Source organism: Onychostruthus taczanowskii, unplaced genomic scaffold (genome assembly GCF_017590055.1).
Source record: "Onychostruthus taczanowskii isolate IOZ18803 unplaced genomic scaffold, ASM1759005v1 scaffold10, whole genome shotgun sequence".
NCBI lineage: Eukaryota > Metazoa > Chordata > Aves > Passeriformes > Passeridae > Onychostruthus > Onychostruthus taczanowskii.
The window spans coordinates 8587326-8609707 of record NW_024496526.1 but is presented as its reverse complement, the minus strand read 5'-3'; the positions used below and the strand labels follow the sequence as shown (position 1 = coordinate 8609707).

The 22382-nt window shown below is 48.5% G+C and overlaps 1 protein-coding gene across 1 annotated transcript in view; it reads left to right on the top strand.

Moving 5' to 3' along the window:
• Nucleotides 1-22382, top strand: part of ITGB5 (integrin subunit beta 5) — a 57864-nt gene that overhangs the window by 21119 nt on the left and 14363 nt on the right. The window contains exons 6-10 of the mRNA XM_041405265.1: nucleotides 4666-4827; nucleotides 6278-6373; nucleotides 7424-7513; nucleotides 10724-10858; nucleotides 13146-13575. Coding sequence (XP_041261199.1) covers nucleotides 4666-4827; nucleotides 6278-6373; nucleotides 7424-7513; nucleotides 10724-10858; nucleotides 13146-13575 — 913 coding nt within the window. The remainder of the gene's footprint in view (nucleotides 1-4665; nucleotides 4828-6277; nucleotides 6374-7423; nucleotides 7514-10723; nucleotides 10859-13145; nucleotides 13576-22382) is intronic.

Below are 22382 nucleotides of genomic sequence, written 5' to 3'. Positions count from 1 at the left end.
TGGCAGTCTCAGATTGTTGTTTAGGACCAAAATCTTTATCTGTCCTTCTTGAATGCACAGCCTGGTCCCTTCTAAATGTAGAATATGAATTTAGATGCTGGTACCATCTAAATTCAGGAATGAGCACCTTCAAGGAAGGGTGAGCAAAGGTGAGCATGTGTACATGCATGACTGTTGGCATGATGTGGCAGGTCATTGACAGTGAATTTCTGCAGCCACGGCAGTTAATTAATTACTGGAGCTTGGGTGTGGGACAGGAAGTCCATGGGCCTGGTGTGCAAGGCAGGAGAACTGGCTGTGCCATGACTCATGCTGCATTGGCAGTGCCTTGCTCTGGGCAGAGCAGCTGCCTCTCATCACAGCCATGAGCAGCAAAGATTCTGTCTGTCCAGAGTTAAAAAAGGCAAAATTTCAAGGCAGCTGATTGACATTAGGATGGTCCCAGAGTCAAAATGGGAACTTATTGCTTAATTTCCCTTGTGGTTCCTAAGCAAAGACCCAGACTGGTGAGCTGTGGGTTGTGGTGAGGCTCAACACCACTGAGGTGGGTGCGGGTTGCAGACATCTGGGGTGGCAGTGAAGTGCAGCTTGCTGACAAGGATGTTCTCGGCATGGAGTTTTTCATCCTGCAGTGACTAATGGCATATCATGGGGATGAAAATCCCAGAAGCAGACAGTAATTTCTGTTAACTCAGGAACTATTCCCCCTCCCATGCAAGGACAGCAGCATATGGGTACCTTGGTGACTTCTGAGGTGGGTTTCCTTGTCACTGCTGTGGCACTCCATTGCATCTCACTGGCATGCCCCGGCTTTTTCTAAGTTACCACCTTAGAAAGTCCCTGCCTTGGGGACATGCAGTGTGTTGCCCATGAAGCTCTTTGTGCTCATCAAGGGGATCATCAAGGGGAGAGTGGGTCACAGCATAGCAGAGCCTCGCTGTGTCCAAGCCATGGTGCCTAAACAAGGCCTTCTCCTCCCCTTCTGAGGTGTCACAAACAATACCTCCTGTGTTGACTAGATGTTTTTACACTGGAATGCATAGCAAGCATTTCTTTTGCATGAGCTGCCTAAGGGCTCTGTAGCACTCAGTGATGTTTTGGCCTGGTCTTCAGCCCAAGGAATGGGGAAAGTTTGTACAGCAAATAGAGACTAAGGAGCAGGCCCAGGGTTTGGCTGCTTTCTGAAAGATGAAGGTATGGTAAATGTTATTCTCGAGGCAATGAAAGAGCCAGAGACAATAAGCCTTTATTCTGATGCTAAAATATTATGCCAGGAATATTAATCAGCCTTCCATAATTACATTTTCCATTTGCAGCATTTTGGTTTTTTGCCATTCTCTAAGTGCAAGCCTCATATGGCTTGGTGGTATGTGTAAGTTTCAGATCTTATATGCTAAGATGAAATGAGGAGATAATGCTAGATTGGAATATAAAGCATCTTTTGGAATGGTTTTGATTGGTGCTTGCTAGACACTAGTAGCTGGAGATAGCCAAGGGATCTGGGAGACACTGAGGTGCCTTTCAGAGCAATACCAAGTGAAGGAGGTTTTGGCTTTTGATCCCTAAGGCATACTTGCCTTGCACCTTTATCTGTTTCTTGCTTCCAATAAGGTCTGCACTTGAAAAACTGGTGAGATTTTAGATAAATTGATGAATCTGGGGGAGGGTCTCCTAGGAACTGAGTCTTGGCAATTGAATGGTTTTTATTCAGTGCCCAAAGTATAAATGTAGGTATTTATTCAGGCATGGAAATACAGGCTTTGCAGCTTTTTCAGTAGTGTTTGGAGGCAGCTGTGGCAGTTTTGCCAGTCACTATTAGCTGTATGGAGTGAGTTTTTTGGGGTGCAGAAGACAACTGCAGCTGGTTGTAGGAGTAGGGGCAGGATTCGTAGCACCCCAAGTCCCTGTGGAAATGTGTTACTCTGCTTTGGGTCCACCCCTGCTTTAAAAATCCTTCTTATCCCATAAGGATCAAAAACCAGATGAGAGGGTAGGCATCAGTGCAGGGTTTTTTTGTTCAGCAATCCCAGTCCAATAAAAATAAATGAAATTCTCCTTGGTTATTTGCTTTAAGCGGAGTGGAGTGCTGCTCTGGGTTTCTCAGTGGAAACTGCATGCTGAAGAGCTGTATTTTCCAGTGCCTTGAGGCCGCTGGCAGAGACCAGTGTGAGATGCTCCTTGGCATGCCAGCCTCCTTGGGGGGCTTTTTTTGTAGTTCTACAGCTTTTTTTTTGATGTGGGATCAGCACTGGCTCACCCAGCCTATCCAAGGCACCCTGGTTTGATGCTCTGAGGCATCAGATACTTTCAGTGCCTGGATATTGGCACTGAGATTGTGGGTGCTCATTGCTTTTTGGGAGTGAGTTCCTGAACTGAGCTGCCACAGCAGTTCTGGTATTGTTTATATGGGAAATTGTGTTGGAGTCATGGAGAGTTTGTCTGCAAAGGAATTCTTAACCCATGATTTAAAGGTGGGCTTAGCAGGCAGGTGACCAGCACCAGCACCCCTGAAGTGACTTTGTAACTGCTGCTTGAATGCTGTTCCTTTTCTTTGTGTGCAGCACATTTCTAAGGAAATGAAACTCAGATTAATCCTTCTAATCTCTTTGGGAGTTTCTTGGCCTTAATCATTTAAAAAGAAATCAGCTTTGGATACTCAAAGAAAAGTGAATTGGATGGGCTTCTGTCTGGTGGCTGAGTAGACTGAAAACTGCCTCTTGCATTATTAGAGCTGTAATCACTTTTGGGTTGAGTTCTTAAGAAGTTACATTTTGGCATGAGGTTTTAGCCTTTTGTCCAGTGGGGTAACTTCAGAGGAATGAATCCTGCTTCCCAGAGCAAAAAGTATTCATTGCTTCCTGAGCTGGACTGTAACGTGCCGGTGCATGGTAAAGGATGTGTGTTGCCAAAAATTTCTTCCTATGGCCTTATATGCATCGTGGGGGTCTTTAAAATGTCAATAAAGAAAATAAACCTTCTGTAATTGGGAGGAAAAAGGAATCTCCTCTGGAATAATGTCCCTGAAGCAAGAGTTATATTTATTGGAAAGATCAGCAGACTTTGGGCTATGACTCACATTTGGAGGCGAAAATTGCCCTGGCACATGTGATTCTACACCCTTCTGCCTGCTCTGCCCTCCTGCCCTGCCCACGCCACTGCTTTCCATAGGAAGGGCCAGCACCTTCCTGTAAACAGGGCAGAGTTTGGGTTTTGCTAAATAAGCTGAGCTGTAACTCTGGAGGAGCTGGGTATCTCCATCTGCACTGTGTTCCCATCAGTGACCCAGCTTTTCCCTTGTGCTTTCCCAAAGGATTTGTGTGATGGTGCTCTGAGCCAGGTCCTGGAGGGAGGGGGATGCTGGAAGTGTGTGGGCAGGGAAGGTGTGGGGCAGTGTCTTTGCTGGCAGATGGTCAGTGTGGCCAGCCCAAGGGGAAGCTCTGGACAATGGGACTTTCTGCCTCCAGTCTGTGCGTGGCAGGATCTCCCTGCTGTGGTCAGCAGCAAGACCCCTGCTCACCCAGCTTGGCAGTGACCTGCCAGCACTGAGGGGGTTTGCAGGTCACTGCAACACCACAGTGGTTTGCAAAAATTTCTTTTGAGCACCTCTGTTTCCTTCCACTTCCATTGCAACAAAGTGCTTCAGTGTGCTGTTATAGGCACAGATCTGCTTCCTGGTCTGATGAAAACTTGGAAACCTGGGGAAGCTCCATGGGAGGGAAGTGTTTGTAATCTAGATCTTATCCCTTTTACTTGAAAAAAATCTGTCCTTGCATCTCTCTTCATATAAAGACAGTGATAGTGTCTGGTCCTTGCACAGGGACCAAGGAGGGGTCAGAGGATGTTTCATGTGCTGTGCTTGATGCCTCAGTGCTTTGTTAGGGACCTCAACAGCACATCTTGACATTACCATGCTTTTAAATAGGCAGGAGTTTCTCAGAACAGCACTGTGCAGAGTGGTTGTGTGGGATTAGTGCCAGCACCAATGGCAAAGGTCCCTGCTCTGCTCTGGCTGTGTGTATCCTGGCCCTCCTGGGCTGTGGTGCAGGGGGATGAAGCTGCCTGGGGTTTGTGTAGAGTTGTACAACGAAATAGCAGAGGCCCCATGGCTTCCAGGAGATGTGTGCAGAAGGGGATCAGGGCAGAGTGCCTGGGCATGAGTGTGGTTGCACCAAAGCCAGTGCCCTCAGGCAGGGACCTCACTTTGTCCATCACAGCTTAGAAACAGCCTTTATGAGCGGGCAGCAATGAAAATGCTGAGCAGGGATATTGCAGCTCTTGCTGTTGCGTTGGCCGCTCCACAGAGCTGAGGAAACAAGGTCAGATTAAATGTCTGTGGAGGAAATTGGCAGGTCTCCTTTGGCTATAAAAGCAGCTGAAATTCTTACTCTTGGATCTGGGCAGAGAAGGTCTGGTGGACAGTCCACATACCTCCTCATGCCTTTTAAATTAAGTGTGTTGGAAGGAGATGCTGGGAAATGCTGGATGGGCTCCTGACACTTCGTTTTCATACCAGGGATGGGTGATCAGGAGCATGGTACTCTCCTAATTAATGCTAATGGGTGTGCTGCTGGCCAGGCACGTGGCTGGGACCATGTGCAGGGTGAGGGGTGACGCGTGGGCTTGGCAGGGGCAGGCTGCTGTCTCACAGGGTTTGCTTTCCCCCAGGAGAAGATTGGCTGGCGTAAGGAGGCATCTCACCTGCTGGTCTTCACCACGGATGATGTGCCCCACATAGCCCTGGATGGGAAGCTGGGGGGGCTGGTGCAGCCCCACGATGGCCAGTGCCACCTGAATGAAGCCAACGAGTACAGCGCGTCCAGCCAGCTGGTGAGTGGGGCACGGGGGCCAGCCCTTAGAGACCTCGAGGGCTGGAGGACCTCTCTGGAGACCAGCCAGCCCCTACTCCAGCAGCTTTTGGCAAATGCAGTGCCTGGTTTAACCCAGCTTCTGCAATTTGCAAATAAAATTTGCTCTTCCTTTGGGCATTCCCCCATAGGGAATGCTTCCGTGATGGTCAAAAATGAGTTGGTGACTTAATGAGTTCCTTCAAAGCTTATTGCAAGGGATGGAAAAGTAACTTGGTGTCCTGAAAAGCATTATATTTTGCCTGCAAAGTGTAGAGGAAACAGAATATGTCATCCCTTTTCTAAAATATGTCTGAGGAGGGTGGAGTCTGAGAGGACTTTTCCTGAGGAGGGTGTATCTACCTTGATGTGACTACACTAGCAAGTACAACAGAATGCTCCTTTTATTCATACCCTTGGAGCACAACACTATCATAAGTCATAGTAATAAACAGGCAAACTAGCCCTTTTTAAAAATTGAACTCAGTGGAGGAAACTTCTGGGATGAATGAGCATGTGCCTGCCACTTCATTATCCCATCCTTCTGCAGAATGGTGCTTTATTCAACAGATCACATGCACTAATTATGGTTTTTGTTCCTGAATGTTACCCTGTGAGGGGAAGGAAAACTGGGTGCCTGTGTTAAGGTGAGAAGCTGGGCTCTACAGTGGAACCCCCTGTATAATCCTACCACTGAATGTATATGGAAGGGAGCACAGTCCCCAAACTGGCTCCCTTATGTAGAGTATGCTGGGGAGCTGGCATGGGGATGCTGCCTTGGTGTTTCCATGTTTGAATCTCAGAGGCTCTCAATCAGCCCTCCAGTCTTCAAGAAAATGAGATGTTTTTTTCCATGGACAGCACTTCAGAAGCAGGTGGGAGTTTTGAACTCAAGCTGGTCTCTAGAAACTGAGCCCTGCTTCGTTCTTTTGTTGCTAGAGCAGTGTCTCCCTGCCATCCTCTCTGCCTGGGAAATCTGCAGAATTAGAGTTTATTGTAATCTCTTTGTGGTCCCAGTATGCAGAAAGAACAGGCAATGGATGTTTCTGCTTTGGAAGAAAAAAACTTGATATATTTCGACTTTCTGTAGTTGTAGATCTTCCTGCCTCGCACCCCTTGAGGTAGCAGGCATTTAGCACATGTGCATCTGCTGATGGCAAAATAGAAAAGGGAAAGAAATAACCCTGTGCTTTTGGTATTGCTGTGGCTAGTGGTGTTGTCAGTCATGCATTTTAGTGAGCAGTGCTGTAGAAATATTTAACAGATTTCTACTATTTCCATTGGGATTGTACTGGTACATCAAGGACTTCATCCCACAACAAAACGCACCATGTGTCTGGAATGAATTTTGCTCTTGGGAAGAGAAGAGCAATGAAATTAGTCTTTTTTTTCTGTTTTACCCACCAGTCTTTCTGCCTATTTTTTCCCCCTAGGATTATCCTTCCCTGGCACTTCTTGGGGAGAAACTTGCTGAAAACAACATCCACCTGATTTTTGCTGTTACAAAAAGTCATTACATCCTCTACAAGGTAAGTGCTGCTGAGTTGCCTGAGCTGGGGGGAGAGTGAAATGCCTCTTGAGACCCTGGGGAGTGGAGGCAGCTGCAAACATGTGTGTGCAGTAGCAAACACGTGTGTGCAGTGGTAAGGGTGCATGCATGTGGCCACAGGCTGCCCGGTGCAGGCAGGCAAGGCTCAGCCCTGCTGGTCCTTTCAGCAGAAAGCACTAAAGCTTCTTAGAGCAAACAGATATATGTGTGTAAGTGAGCATGTGAAGAGCAAAAATAGACTCCATGTTAATCTGGATGTTCGGATGGCTGCCAGCGTGCAGCGTGCCAGAGAGCAGAAACCTGCTCGGCCCATTCTGCAGTGACTTAATCCCATTACCTAATCATGCACAGCGTTTCTGCCCAGCTGTGTTTTTCCATCACGGAGTCCAGGGCCCTGACGTGCCACACACAATTTGAACTCTCCTGCCATTCCTGCTCTCCCCTTCAAAAGGAAAGTTTACCCAAGGCACAAGGACCAGCCTGTGTGTAGAGCTGCCCTGCGGGGTTTTGCTGCTCTGTGGATGCAGGGATGGTGTTTCAGGCGGGGTTGCTTTTGGAAACCTCTGCTGAGGCCCTCGAGGCTCAAGCAGGAACAACAAGCAGCCGTGTTGCTATGGTGGGGATGCTGCTGTTCATCCATGGGGAGTGGGAGGGCTGAGCTTGTTCTCCACCCCCTCTCCTGGGGATGCCCAGGGTTGGGAGGGAAGTTGGGACAGCCGCCCCTCCCTCCCTGCAGTGCCAGCTTTCCCGAGTGCACAGCAGCTGGGTCTTGCTCCCCCAGCAGCAGAGCCAGGTATGTTTGTTCCTGACCCATGGCCATGAGCTTTGTTTAATATTTGACATGCTTCATTAGCAGTGCTTTACTTTTGAAAGCTCCACATTAACCAGAGCCAAAACATACCATGTACTCCACTGGGTGATGGGGCAGTGTGTGTGGCCTGTGTCCTGGCATGGGATCAATCCCTCCTCATCCTCTGCTTTCCACTCTGCACCTCAACATTTTAATTTTTCTTCTATTTTTTTTTTTAAGAACTTTACGACTTTGATCCCTGGAACAACAGTGGAGATTTTGCACAAAGATTCCAAGAATATCATCGAGCTGATTGTCAAAGCCTACAACGTAAGTGCATTTTAATACCACAGCTGCTGAAGTGAAAAGGGCTAAAAGCTTGGCCAGCTCAGCTCCCCCCAGTGAGCTCCACCCTGCTTGGCTGCCTCTCTCCTCTGTCCTCTCCACACTGCTGGAGCTGGGATGTCCACCCTGGGGAGGGAAACAAGGTGTGTGCAGAGGACAAGAAGCATGAATACCCAAGAGAGCCTGTGGGACAGCAGAAATTTCACCTGATGTCCCCCAAACACAGCCCCCATCTAAAACAGATCTCTCTCAGAGCACCCTACCAGTAGATAAAATAGATTCTTCCTTTTAGAGGCCTGTCAAGGATACGACTGGGTCCAGGTAAGGTTTCATTCTTGCCTTGCTCTCCGTGCAGCCCATGTTGGTTTTCAACACCCCATGAGTATCACCATGCTCCCAAAGGAGCCCTGCCTATGCAGCCTGCCCTGGCACAGTGACGAGGACAGCAAGGGACCTGGAGTTGTACTGCTGACCTGATGTTGTCCATCTCCATGGAGATCAGGGGAGCAGATCAATTAGAAGCAGTTTCACCCTCTGAGGAAGGCAATGAATGGTTAATGCTGCTAATGAGGCCCAGGAGATACTGCTAATCAAAAGCCCAGTTGTCCCAGTTTGTCCCCTTGAGGCAGGATAGTCTTGTGGCTGAGATGCTTGGCTGGGGAGAAAGAAATTAATATTTATTCCATGTTGACTTTGCCTGTGGCCTCAGTGCCATTAGGTGGAAACCTCCCTTTGCCTTGTTTTTACAGCTATAAGATGCATCCATGCCTCCATTTCACCACCCCTCAAGCCTTTGCAGATCAATACTGCTGAAGCCGATGAAAACCATTGGGAATCCTGTAGCTGCACCACTGCTTCCTCTTTTTGCTTGTGAGCCTTTCAGCACAGCTGGCTGGAAGCTACTTGGGTGCTTGACCAAGGTGCCCTGTGGAATGAGCTCTGTGGGTTGCCTGACTGCTGAGACTGGGGTTAGTTTCCTGCCTGTTCAGCTGGGTGGTGGGTGTGGGTGGGACCCCCAGGAATGCTGTGGGGAGCTGGCAGCTCCTGCCTGTGCCACAGTCAGCCCGGGGCCACCGGAAACCTGGCACCCACCCAGCCCGTCTCCTCTCGGTAGCTTTGTTTTTTTTCTGAAATGACGGAGGAAATTCTCACTGAAGGAGATGACTAAAATTCTGTTTCCCAAATGGGAGTGAACCTTTTTTTACTCTCTGTGCAAAGGAAAGGCTGAGCCTGGAGAAATCCTTCATCTGCAAACAGGGACTGTCTTCTCCTGCGGGGTGGCAGTGGCTGATGTTCTGGGCCTGGGCTCAGTCCCTCCCCTTCAGTGTTTTCTCCATTTCTGATCCTCTCTCATCTGCTTCCCCTCACTGATGCACACACCAGACTTGCTCAGGGCTTACATTACGCTCAAGATCTTTTTTCCCCATCTCTTCAGTTTCCATCTGCCTTTTCATCTGCCCAGCATGCTGTCCCCTCTCCCTCATCCCACCAGGTGTGAAGCAAAAGAGAACGGTGACTGCTTTCTCCCTGCCCTTCCCCCAGATCTCAAGATGCCTGGGAGATGGAAAAGCTCATGGGAAGCTGTGCCCAGACACAGGGCTGGGTTTGGATTGATGAGAGCAAATGAGATGCTGGTTTAAGAAGCACTTTCCTAAACCAAATCCAGGCAGGTTCTGGGAGTGTTTCTTGTTGTAACCACCAGTTGCCCTCTGTGGTGGCTGTGGTGTTGTCAGAAGACACTGTGTGTACAGTGCCAAGGGGCTGATAATAATGGCACTGCATTTAGGGTAACAGCAGGACTATACAGGGCTGATAAGAGGATTTGTGTAGGAACATAGGATGAGCCTGTGCAAGGCCATACTGAGGCCTGGCCTGGTGTCCTGTTTTCTCCCATGCTACTGATGGGATGCTCTGGGAAAGAAGACAGGGGAGCATATCAGTGAAGCAGATAATTTCTGCAGGATGGTTTGGGCAGAGCAGCATCCATAGATGAACTGGCAATTGGCACACTCAGTGTTCAGCCCACAGGCCATGGATGCTCCCTATGGTCCCAGTTGCTACCCATGAACGGCTTCTCTGTTACAGTAGAGAGATGGGAATTATTCCTTTCTTTCCTCAAGGACTGTTTGGATTCACCCGGCCAAAACTCATTTATTTCCTGTCCATTTCTCAGAAGCACTGAGTCTTTGGTGGCATGTGGACCCTGCTTTTGTTATCACATGTACTGGAAAGAGGTCTGAATTATCACTTGTCCTTAATCTGGCCTCTTTGGTGAGGGCTGGGTACAAGGGAAAGAGGGATGGAGCTGGAAGCTGGCTTTGGATAATAAGCATATTTGTACAAAAAGCTCCATTTTGAAAAACTTTGTCGTTTTTGGACACCACTGGTATGAAAAATCAGTTCCAGCCGTTGAAAGAATTAAACAAAACAATGTCATTCCAAATTAATATTTATAAACTTCATTTTGTTGTGACTTAAAAAGTCTGTGTATGCAACAGGGCAGAGTTGAGAAGCAGAAGAAAGGGGTAGAAGCACACCAAAACCTCACAGATGGAAAATGCTCTTTACTTTGAAAAGTTGTTTCAAAGAGAGAGATTTTTCATTAATTTTTTTCCCATGGTGCTGTTTCCAGCTGACACTTATGAAAGGGTGCTTTTTGTTCAGCTTTTTCTTCTAAGAGGGAGAATACATTTTTCTGACCAGCTGGGTGAAATGAAGAAAGCAGGACAGAGTTAGTGCAGTTTCACATCTTCTCTGTGCTGCACAACAGACATCGTAGGACAGCTGCCAGTGGAGAATCAGGCTTTGCACTTTGCTCAGGAGCTGGTTTATGTGGAGGAGAAGGTGCAGATGTGCACAGAAAGCTCTGACCTTCAATTCAGAGATATTCTGTTTCTGGTCAAGGTTTTTTTCTTTGTCTTGTGCACACGTATGTTTCCAGTGCTGGCTGCAGTGTCCATGACACCCTGCAGGGGTGGTAGGCAGCTCCTTGTGAACCTAGTTGTGATCATCAGAACTCTTCTGGGCTGGTTGAGTCAAACTCAAATGTCAGTGTGTGTGCAGGGGTGATTTTTTTTCATATAGGTGCATGGATGTCCTACCCACCCTCTGGAAACATTGAGAGAAGAGACTAAAGCAGAAGAAACCTTTCTGTCTTTGGGAGCTTGATGGTTTGCTTTCCCATTGTGTTTCCAGAGTATTCGGTCCAAGGTGGAGCTCACAGTCTGGGACAGCCCTGAGGACATTGGCTTGACCTTCACTGCCACGTGCCAGGATGGGTTGTCCTATCCCGGGCTCAGGAAGTGTGGGGACCTCAAAATTGGAGATACGGTGAGTCTGCCTTTTAATCTGATCTCTGGAGAGGCTCTTTCACCTGCTTCCCTCCTTTGATGAGGGGTCCTGGGCAATAAAACACAGTTTTGCTCATTTTCTTCTGTTTTCCTCATGATGATATAGAAACCCACAGAGAGTGGCCCTACTAGAAGTAGTTCTGGGTGGTGCAGGTCAGTCCAAGGTGAGCTGTGAGGAAAGAGGGAATACAAGCATCCTCTCTACAGTAATGAGCTAAAGGTCCTGATCAGGCAGCAGGATGCAATAGTCAAAAATGGGCTTTTTTTCCCTTATTCACAGATATTCACATCACACCCTCACCTGTGAAATTCCATAGGCAGCAACCCTCCTCTCCTGTGTTCAGTTCCTAGGTTATTGGATGGCAGGACAGGCTGAAATAAATGTTAACATGGCATAATCCATTCTGTGCTTTTGAAAAAGCGGTGAAGCTAAGCTTTGCATGTTTAAATTGAGTGTTGATGCAGATAAATGAGTTGCTGGGCTGCAGGGCTAGGGCAAGAGGGCTCAGGTTGGTGGGGAATCTCCTGCCTTTCTTGAGTTTTGCTGTCTGAGGCCATGGGTGTGGGCTCATTAGCAGCCCGATTGCCTTATTTGAGAAGAGTGACTCTGCAAACATACCAGAGCTCTCAGTGCTGTGGCATATAAAAATAGTTTGAAAGAGTCAACAGTAGCTGGAGTTTTACCCCACCAAATAAGGATCATGTGAGGTGTTAAACAGGGAGGTGGCCTTGCTTTTTAAACTGAATTTACTTGGTCTTGGATAGGTGGGTAAAAGCAATCCCTGTAGCTCCTTGTTCCTATGGCAAAACTTGAACCCCCAAGGAAGCAGAGTCAGTCTGGTGGTTGATCCTGGGCTCCCAGCTTTGGCAGGAGCAGGGGAATGGCTCCAGCTGCTGCAGTTTGTGCCATAAAGGGTCTGGCAGTGAGTGCAGCAGGGAGCTGGCACTGGCACCACTCCATTTTAGGGGCACTCTGAGTGTCAAGGTACCTGCACAGGCAGAGATACCAGAGGATTGTGAGGTCATGTACCTCCACACCCTCTTTTCAGCTGCTTTCTGTCCCATTGCTTTCAGGAGATTTGACTCCTGCTAGGGAAGTTTCCACAAAGAGGATGATGCTGGCACTGGGCCCTAATCTTCCAGGGCTTAGTCCCGGGGCTGTGGGTGTCAGTGGGTGAAAGGGAGCAGGATTACCCTGATCCCCTTAGCTTGCTTTCTGATCTCCTCCTCTGTAATTTGAGCTTCTATCCTAATTGCTTCAGGCCTTGGGAATGGGAGGGGGTCAAGGGGGGTTTCCTGGGGGTGCAGCTCTCCTGCCAGGGGAGGCTGCTGTGTCTTCATCTGCACATCACCCCTTGACCTGTGGGACAGTGAAGTCAGTGAGAGCTTGAGGTGACCCCCAAATGTCCCCAGAGAGAAAGCATTCCTTCCTGAGGCCTGGGAAAGGGTCTCATTTCCTTGGAATAAGGTTAATCCTCCTTGCTAACTGGCAGCTCTGGGCAGCGCTGACCAGCCCTAACAAAGAGCAGGATTAAATCGGGGGCTAAGCAAGCAACCAAAGTATGGTCTTGGTTTTCTCAAGGAGAAAATCCCTGACACTGGATTGCAGCAACATAAAACGAGTAGGGGTGTGAAGTATAACCATTCAGTGATGTGTGGAACCCTTCTGAAGCCAGGCTTGATAGAAGCATCCATTCAAATGGCCTGTGAGCAGCATGCCAAAAGCTTGGGACTGTGGGGCTGACGCACATTTCCACATGCAAATCAGGAGTCCCATAAAACCTTCTAAATCCATGATCTTATAGGCACCTTGGGTTCTTTGCTGTGCTGGTTAGATCTTTGATAGTGCTTGTTTTGAGAGAGTTTTCTATTTTTAATAGCATGAAAACCGGGTGATTTGCTAGAGTCTTGCCCTGTTTGTTTCATGGGAATAGGCAGATTCCTTCCCACTTCACAGAAACCAGTTGTGCCTGATGGGGAAAATTGCTGTGAATGGCTGACAACAGAGAGTTTTAAAACGCTTTGGATGCCCAGCCCTCATGGGACCGGCAGATGTTGGTGCACTGAGCTGCAGGTGCCCTTGCTGGATGTGCAATTGTTTGGGGTTTTTTTCCCACACCTGGGAGTGAAGCTCTGACGCGCTGAGCTGGGCCCCGGTCCGTGGAATCGCTCCATGGATTTTCCCCAGCACATTTGCCCTTCCCTGCCGGGGAGCACCATTGGGAGCTGCTTTGGGGCCGTGCCTGTCACCTTACATCTCCCCCCAGGTTTCCTTCGAGGTGGCTGTGGAGGCGCGGAGCTGCCCTGCCGAGGACGCTTCCCACAGCTTCACCATCAAGCCGGCCGGCTTCCGGGACACGCTGGAGGTGGCCGTGACCTACAGCTGCCAGTGCGGCTGCACCGGCCGGGCCGCGCCGGCCAGCGGCAAATGCAGCGGCAACGGGACCTACGCCTGCGGGCTCTGCGACTGCGACCCCGGCTACCTGGGGGCCCGCTGCGAGTGCGAGGAGGGCGCCGGCGGCGAGCTGCACCACGCGCTGTGCCGTGAGGCCGAGGGCAAGCCCCTGTGCAGCGGCAGGGGGGAGTGCAGCTGCAACCAGTGCCAGTGCTACGAGAGCGAGTTCGGCAACATCTACGGGCCCTTCTGCGAGTGCGACGACTTCTCCTGCGCCAGGTACAAGGGAGTCCTCTGCTCAGGTAGGAGCCTTCCCTCCCTTGTGCCCCTCCGTGTGGTGGCAGGGTGAAAGCTGACTCAAAACGGGGCTGGAGTGTGCAGGGAATCTGTCGTGTTTCTGGAGGAGCTGTGCTCCCTTTCTTATGGGAATGAGGAAGGAGAGGTTTAGAGGCATCCACAGTTAAGAGCAAAAACTGCATTGTCCTCATCAGAACTGGGTTTCCAGCGTTGGAGTCCAAGGCTGTCTCCCTGCAGGTTTGTCTGCTGCCTGCGTCCCACAGAAATGAGCAGAGGTGTTATTTTGATGTAACTATGCACATCTCTTGCACACCGATGTATTTCCCCAGGAAAGAGTAAACCAGCAATGGCTTGAATCCCCTGAGGCTTTTTTGGTGTGGTCATAGGTTGGATTTTTCCTATGTGTGCCATCGTTCCCTGCCTAGGCATCCTTCCCTTCTTTTAAAGATGAAGTATTTGGTGTAATCCCCTGGGGCGTCACAGGTGAAAGGAAAGATTGTGTTTCAGGCTGTTACTTATTAGAGAAAAGCTGTATTAAAGACTCCTAAAGCTGTTTTATATATGGATTTTTCTCCCACTGGGAAAACAAGACCTTCACTGGGAAAGCTGTAGCCAGTCAGCTTTGCTTAAACAAAGGTAGACAAGTTATTTAGCTGTGTTTGCTGAAATGGTTTTAAAACCTCATCAGTCCAAGGTCAAATAATTTACCTTGAACATAATTGCCTGGATTAGCCCTCGGACATAATTCCCTCAGTTGGATCAGGGCAAAGGCTGTTCTTTAAAATTTGCCTGCTTGCAAGCAACTAAAATATTTCCGTAGCTGAAAACCTTGGACAAAAATTCCAAACAAGTGTAAACTTGGAAAAAATAGATACGTTTTATGTTTTCTCCAGGGAAGTGGTGTTTTTTCCACTGCTGTTTATCTTGCCCTGCATATTTCAGAGTGGGGCAGTAAGCTTTGGTTGCAAGTTTCTGACTGTTTGAGGCGATTGTGTTGTTAGGCGGATAGAGGATGTTTATGTTAATTTTCCTGTAGCCTGGCTAGTGATTTTGCCACTGCTGAAGATGAGGCAGGCAATACTCTGGGTTTGGAATTGCCCTGGAGATCCCTGCTGGGATGCAATGGGAAGGGCCTGTTCCACCCTGACAGTGCTGGATTGGGGGGTGTGTGGAGCTCTCCCTGCTGATGCATGAGTTGAAAGATGGGTGAACAAGCACAAAAAAAGTATTTGAAGGTGGACAGGGGGAAAAATTAAACTCAACTGTGAAATAATTAGGAGCACTACCGCCTGGGAGTTCTCCAGAAGACCACATTGCTTTGAAAGCATCATCCCACCCAAAAGGAGTATATTTAAAAGCAAGCAGGGCATCAGTGCTATAAAGAGAGGTTGTAAGTTACTGGTGTAGCAGTTGCTGCAAGAGAAGGACTTGCCTCTGCTAAAATTTCCTTTCCAGCAGGAGGGCTAGAGCTCTGCTGCTCCACAGGAAAGCCAGTTACGTATCTTCTGTTGCACCTGCTTGCCTCTGTCCCTGTGGAGGATATCTGGTGCTGGGAAGCACATCATAGCTAGTTTGGGACTTGCTGAAGTTTTTAAAAGTAATTTAAAAGTCCTTTTTATAGCTACGAAAGAAAACAAAGGGTAGGCTGAGGCCAAGCAAGTTCTTTGCTTCAGGGATGGGATGGAGTCTGACATGGCTGTGTGAGGTGGTCTGTTGGCTTTTTCTTTTTCTTTTTTTTCCATAAATTCCAGCAGTTGTGATGCTAAATCTGAATTGTAGCAAGCGCTGTGCCAGTGACATAACATTTTGAGGTGGTTTTGTCAGGCCAAGAGGCTTGGGAGGATTTCCCAGCCCACCACAAGCTTGCATGGCAGGGCTATGCCCAAGGCTGCCCCTAACAAACAGCCCTCTGAAACACAAACAATGCTGGGAGCTTCCAGCAGACCACGCTCTCTCTCCCCTAAAAATGGGGTTTTCTTAGAAAAGACCAGGTGTTTAGCTCAGCACTGAGCATCTGCCCACCAGCACACGTAGACTTGGAAGCCAGAAGAGCTTGTGTGATGCCTTGGGAGCAGATTGGTTCTCAGGGCAGTTGAATTGGTGGCTGGTTGCTGGTTTTGTTCCTCACTCTCTGTTCCTGGGCACAGTGTCTGTCCCTGAAAGGCTCTGTGATCCCTGTGCCTGTCACTCTCTGGGGGGAGGATGCAGGTTTTAGCTAAAGCACAAACCAAAAAAGCAGAGTGTAGGGAGCTGTGATTTTGCTGCAGATTATTGTCTCTGTCCTTGCTTGGGAGTTTCTTGGCTTGAACCCATGAGGGAAACTCACCACTGCTGTCAAGGGTTTTATTTATACTCTTTGAATCCTCTGGTTGCGTAGAAGGCAGTCACTGCCTCTCAGTGCATTTCTGATGACTGACTATGCTTTGAACAGTGGAGCCCAACCTCAGGTTTAGCACACAGGCTGTGGTGTCCCCCATCAAATGCATTTGCACCTGCCCCAGGTCATGAGCAGGGTGATACCGTGGACCTGGAGTGCCCATCCCAGAGAGAGTTGGTGAGAAAACAGCCAGTCCAACCCGAGCTGAGGTTTTGGGGAGCAGCAGGAGGAGAGCACAGATTTCTGAGCTCAGAAGTAAAAATCCACTCAGGAAAACTGCTTTGCACCTACATGGCTGTGGCATGAGCCCATCACCAATCTGTGCAGGCATTTCTTCCTTTTATGACCTCTAGTAAAGCTGTCCCCATTGAGTCACTGCCATGGCACAGGGATGGGTGGCATGTTATGCTCAGGCATCCTGTATTCCCAGCAGAAGCCAAGTAGGGTAGAAATACTCTGAAATGAACTTGTTTCTTATCTCTTGGCATTTGGTCCTTTGGCTAGGAAAAAAAAATTAATTCCTAGGTCCATTTATAAATATTGGAGCCTCATTTTTGTCAGCATTTGAGAGGAGAGATGCCTGCAGACAGTGCTGCCTATGGCTCCAGTCCTTTTGTAGTCCCCCTCATGAAGTGGAGAAGCAGATTTTGGGAGAGAAAGAGTCTGAGGAACCAGCAAGATTTAATTCTTGTTAGTGGGAGGTTTAACATGCCTCCTGCATCTATGAGGGAAGTGGGAAAAGGTAGTAATTTATAATGTGGAGTAAATGTTAATTCAAGTTGCATCCAAATCAGAATCCATGTCACTTAGTCACTAATAAGTGGTATTTGTTCTGATGCTCCCCAAGCCCAGGTGACAGCTCTGGAGTAGCTGTTTCAAACCATTAATCCAGCTTCTGGAGGGGCCACAGGGGATGGGTTACACAAGTGTTCTGTTCCTACCAAAGAAATGCAGCTGGCTTATCTGCAGCACTGTGCTCTGACAAAGCAGACAGAGGCTTCTCAAACCCTCAAATGCTTTACTCCCAATTTTTCTTTGGGTGGAGAGGTAGCCTTTTTGCATTGAGATCTTCAACACATCACTCTGTTCCCTTTACTCTGAAATGTGTGTGGCTGTGGGAGAGGGGCAGAAATCCCTCCTGCCTGCAGCTGGGCTGGGGAAGGGGCAGCTGGCTGCACAACCCACAGGCTTTTGAACTCCTTGGCTGCCTGCCAGGCAGTTTGACAAAGGAGGAAACATCTCTGCCCTAATTGCATTCCTGCAGGTCCCATAAAACAAGGTGGCAGGAGGGAGGAGAGGCCCCAGTAAGGGCATCACACATTTGCCTCTAATGAAGAAAGACTGGCTTGTTGGAGGCCAAGCTTCATTAGTTTCAGTTGCTTCAGACCTATTTTTTCTTGGATGGGGGGACACAGAGTAATATGGCATCATATGGGTCTCTAAAGAAATTTCCCCTTACTCACCACCCCTGTTCCCCAGCTCCCTGTGTGAGTGTCATTTGTGTGCCCTTCAGCCCAGGACTCTGGTTGTGCACGGGCACATCACTAATTACAGAAGAGCACTTGTCATGCTGCAGCCCTTCCTCCCCCTAAAACACAAAAGATCTTATCCTGAAAATCCATACTGCCTGAGCAACACGGCAGCTACTGATGGTGGTCCAGCTTTGGGGGAGTTTTCTGTGGTTTCTCTTATTAATTTTTTTTTTTTAGAATTGAATAATAAATCAGATTTAGAAACAGTTTTGCATCTGTAAATGAAGCTAGTCTCTCTAGCTTGTAAGCAGCTTGAGCATCTGAACTGGTAAAGGTGACTAAAGGTCGTGGCTGGCTAAAGCACAGCATGATGGGGATGCCTTGGAGCACAGGAGCTGGTCTGGCCTCCCTTACCAGCACAGGGCTTCCAGTGACGCAGAAAACTCAGACCAGCCACAGAGCATCGGGTGTCACATCTGCAAGTACATGCAAGTGTCAGAATCACTTCTGAGATGGGATGTGGGAAGAGACAGCTCATTGAAATTTCGGGGTTTATTTTGCAGAGAATAGCCAAGCTGATGCACAATGTGACTCCAGCTGCCCTGCCCAAACCACTACAAAAACTGCTGAGCTCATTCAAGTCCTCAGTATTTACGTCTGAATGCTTCCTCTCTTGGTTTTAGTAAATAGGGAAGCTCAGGGAGGTTTTAGCCTGTACTAAGGCCCAGGGAGATGAGACTTTTTTGTTTTGTTTTGTTTTGTTTTTTTAACATGCCTCAAATTAGAAACCTCACTCGTGCTTTTGCAATTTGTTTTCGCTGTACCCTGTCCATAACACATTTAACAGCCAGTGGGATGATGGCTCAGTGCCAGTGCCCTGGTCTCTGCTCCTGCATTAGAGCTCTATGCTTTGAGAGTAGCACTTGGGTTTGATTCCCCTGCTGCTATCTCCACCCTGGGCATTTGGATGGGATCTGTTACTGTACAAATCACTGTGCCCATGGACACATCATCTGGAAATAGACTTCCTTCCACATTAGGAGGATAAGAAAATAGATTTTCTTCTACATTACTACTCACCTACCCAGTGGTGAATAAAGCTGCCATCCTGGGTGGCAGTAATAACTGCCTCTTGGATGGAAAATGCTGGTGTGCTTCTGAAAGCTGAGATGTGAGAATAAAGGTGATCCACATCTTTCAGACACACCACAGCATTTTATTTTTGATCTTAATTATTTTCATTCCTAATGCCTAAATTTTTACCAGAAGCTGCTGTTAAGAAAGAAATGGGTAGTATTTGATTTGTTAACCTCTGAGGTGCAGGTGATGTTTGAGTGTGGTTTGGGGAGGAAGGAGAGCTTCCTTTGTGCCCACTGTCTGTGGTTGTGCTGCAGGTGGTGTGGCTTTTGATGAATATACCCCTGCCAGAAGGGAAAAGGGTGGCCTGTGGCAGAAAGAAGAGAGGGAACAGAGCCTAAGCCACATCTGCAATGTTTCCTTTTTAAGTCACGTCAAGTCTCATTATCTGTAGGGTTTTCTGATCACTGCTTAGTAAAATAGAACCTGAAGAGGAGAGACAAAAGGACCATATAGATATGGAAGTTAAAAATAAATCTTTGGCTGTTGCTAAGTGCTGGTGCAGCTGTGAGCCAGGCAGCTGCGGGGAGATGCAGCTCCGTCTCTGGGGCAGCTGCCCCGCAGGTCAATCCCTCTGTGCTTCCCATGTGGGAGGAGGATGGGGAGCACACATCTACCAGCATATTTGAGGCTTGTTTTGGTGACAGAGGATGCAGTGTCAGCTCGGGTCACTGTGCTGTAACCTCACAGTACCAGTTGCTTTGTGAGTAGTCCCAGTCATTAGCAGCAGGTTGGGGGCACAGGGGTCAGTGGCTGCGGGTGCTGTCGGGGTGCAGGGCATGGGAGAGGGGCTTGGGGTGAGCAGAACTAAGTCCTTTGAAACAAACCCCTGTATCATTAGGGTGTTGTAGCACTGTGAATGCCCATTTTCCCCCCAAAAGAGCAGGGTAGGGGGAGGAGTCTGGGCTGGAAGACACAGCAGTCTGTGTGTGTTGTCACACTGTGTGGGGCACAGGATGCCCTTGGCAGCCCACAAACCTGGTTTCAGGCACCCTGAGGTCTCTTGTCTACAGTGCCACTTGCACCAGGGGACCTTATGCCCAGAACAGACAACAAGGAGATGGCACTGTATCTCTCTTTTACAAGAGACTGCATGTTCAAGCTTTCTAAAGACCTTTCTCCTTGGTGCATTCCCATTTGGCCTTTACTTTTATCACCTGCAGGAGCTTCTCTGCCAAGGGTCCTGTACTGAGATGTCTGTGAGCCAGGGAATAAATGGATAAAACAAAATAACCCCCCTGAATAAGACGGAAAAATAAACCTCTGACTTGCTGTGTCCCATAGCTGTGAGGAACTGAGGCCAGAGCACCTGTGCCTGGTGTCACTACTGGGTGGGTATCCCCTCTCCAGCTTACATTCCTCCTCCACCTGTGAAACAGTTTGGCTCCAGTAAGAATAGACTACAAACATTTAATAAGGAACAAATCAAATGGGGTACCTCTGCTGGTTGAACTGCAAAGCTGTTTTGAACTGCAAAGCTGTGCTGCTGACTCTCATCACATGGATTGCTGTAAAGAATTGGAGGGTTTAGGTCAACTCCATTTATCCCAATCCAGTGGATCAGCTTTAAAAAAAAAAAAAAAAAGTAAGGACCAGGTCAGCTGGAGCAGGCAGGGCTGAGGGCTGTGGTAGGGAAGAGCAGCCAACTGAATCCACCTTCATCCTGCTCAGACTGATGCCACTCTTGCCCTGCTTACAAGCTCCCTACAAATGCTGTTTGGCTTTGTGTCTAGTGACATTTGGCTGCACAATGTCTGAGTCCCAAATCAAGAAAAATAATTTTTTTTTTCTTTAAATGTGTGTTTCCATAAACCAGAACTTTTCTTAGGCCAGCTGTTGAACTGTTGGTATTCCTGCTTCCCCTCCTGTAGAGTGTGGGGCTGCCATGCTGTTGTAACATTTTGAAGCAGCGGAATGTGATTGCTCAAGCAGTGATTTAGAAAACATTTCCACAGGTGAGGAAGGAACTGTGGAGGCGCCTGCTGCTACTGACACATGTGGGATGTTGGCTTTTAGGCCTTGTTCTGGCAACAAGAGCTGGTGCCTGAGCCCTGGGGTCAACCCGGGCTGCTTCCCATGTTGCCTTGGGTCTGGCCATGCTCTGCCAGACAGCAGTGAGCTCTGAGAGCAACACTTGAAACCTCTCAGCCTTTAGTGTGGAGTGTCATTGAGAAAGTCTGCTCTTCACACAGTGTGAAGAGGAGCAGAAACTGCAGGGACATGTCTGGGACACGCTCACCTAAAGGCGTGGGCAGCCTGCGGTGCTCTGTGCTTGCATCATGTGCTTGCTGTGCCAGAGTGGCACCTTCTGTGCAGGGAGGGCTTATTTGAGGGCAGAGGCACCCAGCACTGAGCTCCCAGATGATTTGAAAGGCTGTGGAGAGATTCCACACTGGGGTTGTGTGAGTGGCTGGCTAGCAGTAGCATTCCTCTGTAGAAGTGTTTGATTTTAACTTGTAGGCAAAGGGCTCCTGAGCATCAGCCAGGACCAAATTCAGCAGGAAGTCCCGTGGTGTTCTGGGTGTGCTCATCTCCAGGAGCTGTGGCTCAGAGTCCCAATGCAGAGAGGGGCTGAGAGCCATGTAGGAGGTGTTTGCATTCCAAATTTCATCTTCATGAAGTCTGGCACACAAACCCTCAGTGGCCTTTTGGAGGAGCATGGGGCTGACTCAGTGCATGTGTTTACTCACATCTCCAGTCCCTGGGCGGCTCCTGAAACCGCTTCCTCCCAGGGCATCATTTCCATCCTTCCCCAATCTCTCTCTTCTTCTTCTTCTTCCTCTCAGAATTTATTTTTTCCTCTTTAACCTGGTTTCTCTTCTCAGTTTAATATTGAGTCATGTGCCCCTGTCCTTGGAGAGCATGTGCCTCCCCATTCTGCTCCCCATCCTGCTCCCCATCCTGCTCTATGCCTGTTCAAAAGGCTGAACATCCCAGAGTTCAAATGGCTGGGACAAACAGCATGGGGTGACCCTTGTCTGCTGGCTGTGACCTGTGAAAGCATGGCCAGTGCTTGTAGCTGCAATGTAAAAATGCCTGGTCCCCTCTCTAATTGCACTGCTAATGACTCCCATGCTGTGCTTCTGGTCAGAGATGGCTGCAGGTCAGTGCAGGTGGATGGTTCTTAGCTAGAATGCTCTGTGCCCCATGGATATGCTCCTCTAGATTTCTTTCACAGCAGTTAAATGCAGTATTTGTTATTACACCACCAGGCATTAGCATTACATTATAACCTGTAAAATGTTATTGATTATTGTGGAGTTGGACTCTGTGGTCCTCATGGGTCCCTTCCACCTTGAGATATTTGATGGTCTTTGCATGGATTTTTCACAGGAATACAAATGATGATTCCATTTGTGTTAGTGCTCAGTGCTGTGTTTATTCCTTTTTGTTCCTTGGTGTTCCTGGCAGCAAGGATACCCTGCCTGCCCCACCTTGCTCACACCAGGGCTTTGTATTGGTTTTTCACTAAAACAGCAACTAGGCTGGACATCTCTCCCCAGTGTATGGAGTACTGCTCTCCCAGAGTCTCTATTCCTGGCACGAAAGGGCAAAGCTGCCCTTTGTTACCCCTCCTTTCTCCCTGCCCAGGCTCTTATTGCTGTCCAAGCCTTGCAGCTCTCCCCAAATCTGGCAGCAGCTCCTTGAGGGCCAAGCCACACAGAGCACTGCTGTTCCTGCCTCTTTTCACTGCAGTTTCTCCTTGTCCCTGAGCAGACCTTTAGCAAGTGTGAACGCATGCTAATGAGCCATTAAATGCCCGGGCAGAATTGAAGAATACAGGAGTGACGTCTTTGACATCTTTATGGGAGCCAGAGCTCTGTCT